The 11599-nt window shown below is 39.4% G+C and overlaps 1 protein-coding gene across 4 annotated transcripts in view; it reads left to right on the top strand.

Annotated features, from left to right (window-relative positions):
* The window catches only part of HNRNPR (heterogeneous nuclear ribonucleoprotein R), a 33708-nt gene that overhangs the window by 8045 nt on the left and 14064 nt on the right, over positions 1-11599 (top strand). For all 4 annotated transcript variants that reach the window (XM_040464581.1, XM_040464591.1, XM_040464575.1 and 1 more), the window contains one exon: positions 2873-2986. In XM_040464581.1, coding sequence (XP_040320515.1) covers positions 2873-2986 — 114 coding nt within the window. The remainder of the gene's footprint in view (positions 1-2872; positions 2987-11599) is intronic.

Below are 11599 nucleotides of genomic sequence, written 5' to 3'. Positions count from 1 at the left end.
GGGGGGGGGGACAGAGAGAGACAGAGCATGAACGGGGGAGGGGCAGAGAGAGAGGGAGACACAGAATCGGAAACAGGCTCCAGGCTCTGAGCCATCAGCCCAGAGCCTGACGCGGGGCTCGAACTCACGGACCGCGAGATCGTGACCTGGCTGAAGTCGGACGCTTAACCGACTGCGCCACCCAGGCGCCCCACCCCTGTATTTTTAAAATGAATATGTGAGGGGCATCTGGGTGGCTCCTGAGATCAAGCCCTGCATCGGGCTCTGTGCTGACAGCACGGAGCCTTCTTGGGATTCTCTCTCTCCCTCTCCCTCTCTCTGCCCCTCCCCTGCTCTCTCCCTCAAAATAAATAAGTACACTTAAAAAAATAAATACATGAAAAGCCCATCTGACATAATAGTTATTTTTAAGGAAAACTTATTAGCGTGTATTGAATAGGCCTATGTTATTTCCCTCAGGCTGGGTATTTGCTCTTGGTAAGGTATGTATTATACGTGTGATATGTGTATATGACATATTAGACAAGTAATGTGTAAGTATGTAATATATGTAGTGTGTTTTTATTGTGTATCAACATTTATTTCTGTGTTTCAAGGTAGAGCAGCTCTTTTTGAGTCAAAGGTAGAAGAGTAGAGAGCCTGAGATAACTCTGGAATCCCAGAGTTCCTCCAAAGATATTTTTGAAAACCACTAAACCTGATGATGTCTAAAATCTCTTGTTGCTTTGACATTGTGTATAGATCTTCCTCAACTTAGGATGGAGTTACACTTAGGTAAACCCATCTTAAGTTGATGAAAATATCCTAAGTTGAAAATTCACCTGATAACACTTAACCTGGCAAACATTGTAGCTTAGCCTGCCTTTTTTTTTTTTTTTTTTTTTTTAAGAGAGAGCAAGCACCTGTGTATATGTGTGCAAGCTGGGGAGGGGCAGAGGGAGAGGAGAGAGAATCTCAAGCAGACTCTACACCCAGTGGGAGCCTGTTCTCAGGACCTCACAACTGATATTAGGACCTTACTACTGTGAGATCATGACCTGAGCCAGAATCAAGAGTTAGACACTTAACTGACTGAGCCACTGAGGCACCCCTAGCCTAGCCTACCTTAAATGTGTTTAGAACACTTAACATTAGCCTAGTTGGGTAAAATCATCTGGCACAAAGCATGTCTTAATAATGAAATGTTAGGGGCGCCTGGGTGGCGCAGTCGGTTAAGCGTCCGACTTCAGCCAGGTCACGATCTCGCGGTCCGTGAGTTCGAGCCCCACGTCGGGCTCTGGGCTGATGGCTCGGAGCCTGGAGCCTGTTTCCGATTCTGTGTCTCCCTCTCTCTCTGCCCCTCCCCCGTTCATGCTCTGTCTCTCTCTGTCCCAAAAATAAATAAACATTGAAAAAAAAATTAAAAAAAAAAAAAGTGAAATGTTAGATATCTCACGTAATTTATATTACAGTGAAAAACTGGTCGGTATGGGTACAGAATGGTTGTGAGTGTATTGGTTACTTACCCTTGTGATCGCATGGCTGACAGGGAGCTGAGCCTCCCTGGGCTGCCACAGCCCAGCATCACGAGAATATCCTACTGGATATTGAAAAGATAAAAAACAAAATATGAAGTGTGGTTTCTACTGAATGCATATTACTTTCACACCATCCTGAAGCCAAAACTTGTAAGTCAAATCACCGCAAATCAGGGACCATCTCATTTTTAAGACATGAAGTGTAAAATTCTCCCCTTTTTAGGTAATTGCATTTCCTTTTTTTCCATTTTTTTCTGTTTTTTTAGGCCTCTCCTATAAATATAAACCCTTACTTTCTTTTCTGTATTCCTTCAATACCTAATATAATGTTGTGGAAAAAGTTGGTAATCAGGAAGCATAAAGTTGCTTGTTTTTTGTTTGTTTGTTTTTTGTTTTTGAACCTGAGTATACTCATTTGGTAATTGCCACATATTTCGAATCTGTGCTATATGAGAAATGGTCTGGTTTTTATAGAGCTTATGATATAGCAGGAAGTAAAGACAAAAGGATTAAACAAAACAAAGGTTAAATTACCTGACTATAATAGAAAGTCACAGTAGGAAGATGTGAGACATAGCAAATGAAGAAAGCTGCATGAAGGAGGTGGGACTTCTGATTTATTTTTTATTTTTTTGTAATTCATTTGTTCTTGAAAGAGAGCGTGATTGGGGGAGGGACAGAAGGAGAGAGAGAGAGAATTCCAAGCAGGCTCCTAACTGTCAGCACAGAGTCTGAGGGGCTCAAACCCACGAACCATGAACCACAAGACCATGACCTGAACTGAAATAAGAGTTGGATGCTTTTTTTTTTTTTTTTTTTTCCAACGTTTATTTATTTTTGGGACAGAGAGAGACAGAGCATGAACGGGGGAGGGGCAGAGAGAGAGGGAGACACAGAATCGGAAACAGGCTCCAGGCTCCGAGCCATCAGCCCAGAGCCCGATGCGGGGCTCGAACTCACGGACCGCGAGATCATGACCTGGCTGAAGTCGGACGCTTAACCGACTGCGCCACCCAGGCGCCCCAAGAGTTGGATGCTTAACCGACTGAGCCACCCAGACACCCTGAGACTTCTGATTTTTTAAGAGTAGAGAACATTTTATTTGAATTGAGTCACAGGTGGATATATGGTATATAAAGGGAACAAGTTAAGGAAAGCTCTCATTGGAGTAGAGGAGAATGCAAATGAGGAATGCTGCAGTATGTGTATGTAGATAGCCGGGGGTTAGCTTCTGTCACATTTTTAATAATCCTTACCCCGTTTTTCTGTTCTCGTTCGTAACAAAAATGTGTTCTGTGCTTAGAGATTTAATTTGCCTACAATTCAAGTATAAACAGATGTATAATTGTCTTTAGGCGTTGCTTGAGAGGACTGGCTATACTCTGGATGTAACCACAGGACAGAGGAAGTATGGCGGTCCTCCGCCAGACAGTGTGTACTCGGGTGTGCAACCGGGAATTGGAACAGAAGTGAGTATTCTTCAGCTGTTTGCCGAAATCTTTCCAGTTTGTAAATTATTCTATTCTATAATAGGGAAAAATACTGGATTCTTTTCAAAGTGTAGTTATAATTATTCGTTTTGGATATCCATCTGTATTTTACTGTCCTCCTAAGCAAGGAGAATCACGTGACTAGTAGATGCCCAAACACTTTGTAAAGGAATGTAGAGTTCTTAGAACTAGTTTCTAAAACCGTGCAGCCAACAACACACTGTTTTAGTTGCTTGGGTTGAGGTTATTAAGGACAAAGAATTGCTTTGTTCTGTTTTTGTTTCATGTCAGTAATTTTGAACAGTGCTTGTCCTCCCTTCTTGACCCACCCTCCTCACATAAAGGGTACTCAATATTTCCTGAGAGATTTATTGATGGGAGTGGGTTACACAAGGGAAGGATGTAGAATCAGATAAAGGTAGAGCACATTGGTTTGTCCTTGAGCAAAGAAGCAATCCTTCCTCCCGTATGAGCCTTTGTAAAGGTTTCTTCATACACCTTTATGTTAGTTAGCCAGTTCTAATCCTTTAAATGGTAAAAACTGTATGCCAAAATGTAAGTTTACAGCAGGACCTTTTCTGATTGGTGTCTTTCAGGTAACCACGAGCAAAGATAATTATTTCTAGTTTGTGAATAAAGATATCACCAATTAACATAACCTTTTAGATTTATATCAGAAGTAATTCCAGTATATTCTCTGTGTAGAGAATAGAGTTTACATTCATTGGTCTTTGTTCCCTGAACATCTTTCAAACATAATTACAACTAGTATTCTATTTCTTAATATTTAGCAATATTAAAAGGGACTCCAAGCATTTAAACATTTTCTTTTAAGATTTTTTTATTTTTAAGTGATCTCCATACTCACGTGGAGCTCAAACTCACAACCCAAGATCAGTTGTACACCCAGGCAGTTGCCCCAACCCATTCTTCATTTTTAACATTCTACTTAGATTTTGAACCCTTTCAAATCTACGTTTATATTTTGTTTACTTTTTTTTTTTTTTACTTTTTTTTTTTTTTTTTCCAACGTTTATTTATTTTTGGGACAGAGAGAGACAGAGCGTGAACGGGGGAGGGGCAGAGAGAGAGGGAGACACAGAATCGGAAACAGGCTCCAGGCTCTGAGCCATCAGCCCAGAGCCTGACGCGGGGCTCGAACTCACGGACCGCGAGATCGTGACCTGGCTGAAGTCGGACGCTTAACCGACTGCGCCACCCAGGCGCCCCTATTTTGTTTACTTTTAAACAGTAGGTAGTTTGGCCTTCTTACTTGAACGACTTCATAATGTACTTTTTTCTGATGGTTTTACCATTAAGTTTTGTTTTCTTACCTTAGACCGTCATAAAATAAATAAAAAATGGGGGGAAAAAAGTAAAAAATGGAATTGCTTATTTGCCTCTTCCTTATTTTGAGGCAGCCTAAAACACCTCCAAGAGGGGAATACAGTCTAAAAAAGTTATCTATAGTGTATCATCCAGCAAGTGATGTCCTTGTTGATATTTACCAATTACTACATTTATTTTAGTCTTATTTCTTTAGTTATAAAATCCTTAGGAATAAAAATTAAGACTGCATAATATTGTTATTGTATATTACGTTGTTATTGTGTATTATATATTATCGTATGTTATAAAATATAATTTTAAAACTATGTTTTTATAGTTGGTCTATTTTATAATTATAAAAATGAACTTTTTTAGCCCATTGGATTGGTTTTATTAACGAGCTCATTAATGGAGACTTGTTGTATCTTTGTTTTATATAGATAAGAAAGGAGTTTGTTAGTATTCTTAAGATTTTGCTGAAAGCATTTGAACCATTTAATAGGATAAGCTATTTTGAGTATCCAGTTAGAAACAAAGTTGGTATCTTAATTGTAAAATATGTATGTTCTCTTATATTGCATTGTCTCTGAAAAAGATGCATTTTCCTATATATTGGGTATCCTTGCATACAGCAAATATTGCTACAGTGAAATCCCTGTATGAGCGTAAGCCACTCCTGTCAAGCAGTTTGTTACCACAGAATCTTAGTGTAAAGGTTTGGATTCTTCCTATAAAGTTAAATGAGATTTGGTCTATACTTGTTGAAAATTAAAGTTTTTTAAAAATCAGAAAAATAAGAGGTTTTTTAATATATTGGCTTGCTAATTTACTAAATTGGTTTTAGTTGGTGTCATTTTGATGCTGTGAAGTTTAAGTTTTTGTTTCTTTTTATATTTCACTACAGTCATTAAAAATTTTTAGCTCTTGATTGAGAAAGTTGAAATTAGGGTCAGTGCCTGAGACTGACAGTAGTAAAATTTAGTTGTGAGAAGAGGAAGGGTTCATCTTTGGGTAAAACGTACTATAAGTTAATCCTATAAGTGAGCACCCATTTGCAGACGTTGTTCTTAAACATTGCCCTGAGATGCGAAATGTGCTGGAGAGATAGGTATTAATTTTGAAGTGTATTTTTTAGTGTGTCTTGGCCCTCAGATCAGGTCTGGTTCTAGTACCTGTGCCTCTTCAGCTGGCATTGTACAATTATTTTGGGAAGGAACTTCTGTTTTTATTTGTTTACATTATAATAAGCACTTACGTGTTTAAAGAGCAGAGCACTGATGTTTTGTAGAGGAATTTAAGGGAAATGGTAGATTGAGATTTAATTCTTTGGTTGATTAATGGAAGTGTGAGAAAACCAGTATATTTAACAGAGATGTAAAAGTATATGATTTAGTAGTACCTAAATTGAATTGTGTATAAGGAAGAGCTGCTGTGTTTGCAAAATAGCAAATAAGAGCTGGATGATGGACGAACTCCGTAGGCACTCAAAAGACGATGTTGTGCTGCCTGTTACCTCTATTGCTTCCAGAGCCTCAGAGGGCTTTCTCTGTTACTGTTGAAATATTTGATGGATAGATAGTAGACAGCTAAAACTTTTTTCAAGCCTTGATGCTTAGTGAGGAAAGAAAGGACTGTTGTTACAGTGTTCATTAGATGCTGTTGGTTCTGATGGGGGTGGGGGGTGGGGAGGATTACCTGCACATGTCTGAGTGCTGACTCCAAAGGGTTCATGTGGAGCCAGAGTGGCACAGGGACCAACAAGTTAATATAAGGAAAGCATTTCTATTTCATTTTAGTTAATTAAAAATTGAGCTTAGAAACTTTTAAAGGAATTATGCTTGATTAGTTCTTGAATACTATTTATTTTTCGCCTTTTTAAGTTAATGTCCTAAGTTAAACTGATCTTGAAGTGAAGCCATCTCCTTTTTCTTAGTAAACCAGTATTGTTATTATTTTTTTTTAACGTTTTATTTATTTTTGAGAGAGAGAGAGACAGCACAAGAGGGAGGGGCAGAGAGAGAGGGAAACACAGAATCCAAAGCAGGCTCCAGGGTCTGAGCTGTCAGCACAGAGCCCGACGCAGGGCTTGAACTCACAAGCAGTGAGATCATGACCTGAGCCTAAGTCGGACGCTCAACTGACTCTGAGCCACCCAGGCGCCCCTGTTTTACTATTATTTTTTTAGTGTTTAATTTTGAGAGAGAGAGAGAGAGAGAGGCACAGAGTGTGAGCCAGGGAGGGGCAGAGAGAGAGCGAGACACAGAATCCAGATCAGGCCCCAGGCTCTGAGCTGTCAGCACAGAGCTCAACACTGGGCTAGAATCCACGAACCGTGAGATCGTGACCTGAACCAAAGTCCAACGCTTAACCGACGGAGTCGCCCAGGTCCCCCAGTAAACCAGTATTGTTAGCCTGTTTCTTCACGGACCCCAGTGATTATAATACTGGGGACTTTGTTGACCATGGATTTGCTGATGTTTTGTTTTGTATTGTTTTGTTTTTCCAGAACATTTTTTTTCTAATCTTATTTTTTTAATTTTTTTTTCAACGTTTATTTATTTTTGGGACAGAGAGAGACAGAGCATGAACAGGGGAGGGGCAGAGAGAGAGAGAGGGAGACACAGAATCGGAAACAGGCTCCAGGCTCTGAGCCATCAGCCCAAAGCCCGACGCGGGGCTCGAAACTCACGGACCGCGAGATCGTGACCTGGCTGAAGTCGGACGCTTAACCGACTGCGCCACCCAGGCGCCCCTCTTATTTTTTTTATTTAGCTTTATTTTTTATTTTTAAAAATTTACATCCAAATTAGTTAGTATATAGTGAAGCAATGATTTCAGTAGATTCCTTAATACCCCGTACCCATTTAGCCCATCCCCCCTCCCACAACCCCTCCAGCAACCCTCAGTTTGTCCTCCATATTTATGAGTCTCTCTTGTTTTGTTCCCCTCCCTGTTTTTATATTATTTTTGTTTCCCTTCCCTTGTGTTCATCTGTTTTGTCTCTTAAAGTCCTCATATGAGTGAAGTCATATGATTTTTGTCTTTCTCTGACTAATGCTGATGTTTCTTTTATTCAACGTTTATTTATTTTTGGGACAGAGAGAGACAGAGCATGAACGGGGGAGGGGCAGAGAGAGAGGGAGACACAGAATCGGAAACAGGCTCCAGGCTCTGAGCCATCAGCCCAGAGCCTGACGCGGGGCTCGAACTCACGGACCGCGAGATCGTGACCTGGCTGAAGTCGGACGCTTAACCAACTGCGCCACCCAGGCGCCCCGATGTTTCTTTTAAAGTAAAACAGTATTCTTAAAAAAATCTGTAAGTTAGACTTCTAACATTCAAATGATATTTTAAAGTACAAGGAACTTGTGAATCCTTTCTGTAAAGTATTTAATCAATCATTAAGTTACTTTTTCTGAAAATACAGGTTTTTCACTTTAGGTTTGCTTGATAAGGTAAACTTTCTGGTTCTAAAAATATAAGCACAAATGTGATAGAAGTAGTATAATAATCTGACACCCAGCTTCCTCACTTAGCTGTGTGTCAAAGGTTTTTTCATATTGCCACTTTCTCTGCTCTTTCTTTGCTTTATTATATATTTGTAATGGGTATGGAAGAAATAGGGGTGGTGAAAAATGCAATTATGAAGCACCACTGCATTATGTTAATAGAAGCAATATGAAACAGAATTTGCTTTCAAGAACAGTTTTTAAATATTCAAATACAAGTAACCTCAAATATAAAAACACTTTGTTCGGGTTGGGCCAGAGAGCTTAGCCACACCAAAAAATACACTTCAAAATGAATACCAGTTATCCTTGTTTATTTTTTGTCTTAATGAATGCTCATTTATAGGATTGATAATATAGGGTGGTATAGCTGAGGCTAGTGAGAAGTGGTTAGATTCTATCAGGATTTATTGATGAGTTGGATATGGGGGTATGGGAGAAGGGAGCCAAGGAAGACTTCAAAGCTTATGACCTGAGCAGCTAGAAGGATGGAGTTGCCATTTATTGAAGAATGCTGTACCGAAGGACATTTTGGCAAGATTGAAAGATTGCAGTTCAGTTCTAGACATGTTAAGAGTTAGATGTCTCTTAGACCTCCAAATGGAGCTGTTGAGTGAGCAGTTGCTTATATAATCCTGGAGTTGAGGGGAGAGTTTTGGCTGGAGATTATAAATGGTGGGAGGCATAGGCATCCAGATGGTATTTAAAAACCAGAGTTTGGATGTGGTCACCAAGGAAGTGTGTGCAGCTAAAATAAAGGTCTGAGATCTGATCCCCACAGCCCTCTACGTTTAGAGGTTCGGGAGATGAGAAGGAACTAACTAGCAAGGGAACTGAGCAGAAAGAGAAAAACCTGGGGTGTGGTATCCTAGAAGTCAAGTGAAGAGAGTTTTCACAAAAGGAAGCTTGGTCAATGATAACAAACTTTCCAAGTAAGACAAGGACTGTGAATTGCCATTTGATTGTGGCAACGTGGATGTCATTAGTGACTTTGGCAGTGGTGGTAAAAACTGGGTTTGGAGAAGATTCAAGAGAGTGGGAGGTGAGGGGTTTGAAAATAGCAAGAATGTATAGCTCTTTTGAGCACTTTTGCTATAAAGGGTAGCAGAGGAATGGGACAATAACTGGAAGGTGTGTCATAGTCAAGATATATTTTTGTTTTCATTTAAACTTTAAGTGAGAAATTATGATCACTTGTGTGCTGATGAGAATGGTCTATATGTAAAGGAGAAAATTGATGATCAGATTGTTGCTGGACCAAGCGTCCTTGAGTAGAAGAGAAGGAACGGGTTCTAGTGCATAAGCTAACAGCATGAGGTAGATTTTCATTTGTACATTCGTCAAAGGTGAGCAGCTGTTAATGTTTCAGGCACTGTGATCCGTACTGGGAATAAAATGAGAACAAGATGTGGGCTCTCTGCTCACATGGAAATTGAACCCTCTTGATGGTGTTATTCCCAGATAGGGTATTGCAACTCACTGATTAAGAAACTTACTCAAAAGTAACTAAAATGTAGATTTGAATCCAACATAACTTAAAAGTCAGCTATTTCTCACATTCTCCCTACCTTCACAGCTGTCAACGTATTAGTCCGTACCACCATCATCCCTTGTCTGGATTGCCTTGTGAACCTGACTGGTCAGCCTGTTTCTCCATATAATCCATTTTCTGCCTAGCTGACAGCCCTTTAGAACATGTCATACCTACTCACTGCCCAGAACCCCCTGATATCTTCCCAACCCATTTGGAATAAAATGCAAACTCCTAACATGGTTTAACTTAATCTGGCCCCTGTTCTCTCTTTCCCAACAGGTTTCTATTCCATCACTGTCCTGTATCTGTTTTTTCAGCTACGTCTAGTGTATTCCCATCTTTTTGCAGTTCCTTTACCTTGGAATGCTCTTTCTTCAGATTTTTCCTTAATTTTCTACCTTAAGTCTCAGTTCAAATTTACTTCTTCAAGGAAGCCTTCCTAATTAAAATATAGCCTCTTCCTCATCATTTATTCCCTTTCCTTGCTTTTTTCTTAGCCTTTAACACCTCTTGAAATCATATTGTGTATTTAACTTTTTTCTCTATCAGTAGTATTTAAGTCTCATGTTTAGACCTTGTTTGTGGTATTCACTGTATCTGTAGAACTTAGAAAAACAAACATGGCACATGAATTGAAGGTATATGCAATTCCATGTCTCATGAAAAGTTTGGACAAGTTCTATGAGTTGGGAGGAATCCAGTTATCTATATAGGCTAGGTATTATTTATTGGAACAACTTGAAGCTGATACTTAAAAGATTAATTGGATATGGATAGGGATGGGAGGGATTCAAAATATCTGAGATTTTTTTTTACATAGGTATTATTTCTTTAGTCATCTCATGGGTGGAGGGAGCAGCAGAACTTACGTTCTCCTAAGAGAAATGGGGAAAATTAAAGGAACTAGTTGGCAAGTGTGGGTTTTACTTATTTTGTTTTTTGGAAGGAAGAAACACTTGTTACAAATCTATTATATGTACCATGTAATACTTAGGAAATATAATTAAAGAAAAAGAATAAAATTAGAACAGTTTTTTCATGCACTGATAAACCACTATTAGTACTATTCTGATACATAATCATTCATGTTTATGTCTGCATCTGTATTCAGAAAACAAAAATTTGGGGCACTTGAGTGGCTCAGTCGGTTAAGCGTTTGACTTCGGCTCAGGTCATGATTTCGTGGTTCATGGGTTCGAGCTCCGCGTCGGGCTCTGTGCTGACAACTCAGAGCCTGAAGCCTGCTTCGGATTCTCTCCCCCACTCGTGCTTTGTCTGTCTGTCTCTCTCTCTCAAAAATAAATAAGCATTTAAAAAAAACTAAAAACACAAAATTGGCATTGCTAGACTTATTGGTGATTTGAGGTAAAATCTGGACAACCAAGAGGAAATGCTTCCTAGGCAGTTGGAAGTATAAAATTAGGTCTTGGGATGTAAATCTGGGAGATGACTATATAGTAGACTTGGAGAATGGATATGATCTTTAAAAGTGAAGAAAATACAGGGAAGATGAGATAGAGCCATAACTTTGGGAAACATGCAGATTACTACTAGGTGGCCAGAAGAATCACCATGGAAAGGATAGAGAAATAATTAAAGGTGAGAAGACCAGGCTAGTGGAGGATCCTGAAAATTTAAGGGAAGAGAATTTTTAGGAGGCAGCACCACTAATGTTAATGCTTATTGCAAAGGCAAGGAGGATGAGACTGAGGAAGCAAAGTATCCATTAGTGACATTTGGGCATACAGCTTAGCATTAGAGGAAGAAGCCAGTGCTAGTTAGAGAGAGAACATAGATGGCAAGGGCTTTTCAGAGTGAGTTTTCGTTAGAAACATGGTTCTATAGGGATATCGCATAGATGATGCCTTAGGTATCTAGTTATTCTCTGTAGCTGCACAGCATTAAGGATATAGTAGATGTGATGTGTTCAAAGCGTTTGAAAGTGAAAGGTAAATGGGTGACGGTTTCTTGTTTGTATATTGTTTTGTTATGGGAAATTTGGCACGTTTGAAGACAAGAACCAGTGGGTAGGAAAGGATGTACTGAGCAAAATAGGAGAGTCGAAGAAATAAAGTTTGCGGTTATTTCCAGAAGAAGGTGGGGAGAAGAAATGGGCTTAGTTATTAGGGGTAAGGAGTTAACCTTGGAAAGGAAGTAAATCTCTTTCTCTGAGGTATAAAGAAGTAAAAACAGTTACTGAGAAAGTTTTTAAGGCTGAGA

This window comes from Herpailurus yagouaroundi, unplaced genomic scaffold (genome assembly GCF_014898765.1).
Source record: "Herpailurus yagouaroundi ecotype Mexico unplaced genomic scaffold, PumYag 77, whole genome shotgun sequence".
NCBI lineage: Eukaryota > Metazoa > Chordata > Mammalia > Carnivora > Felidae > Herpailurus > Herpailurus yagouaroundi.
This window is presented reverse-complemented; position numbering and strand designations above follow the sequence as displayed.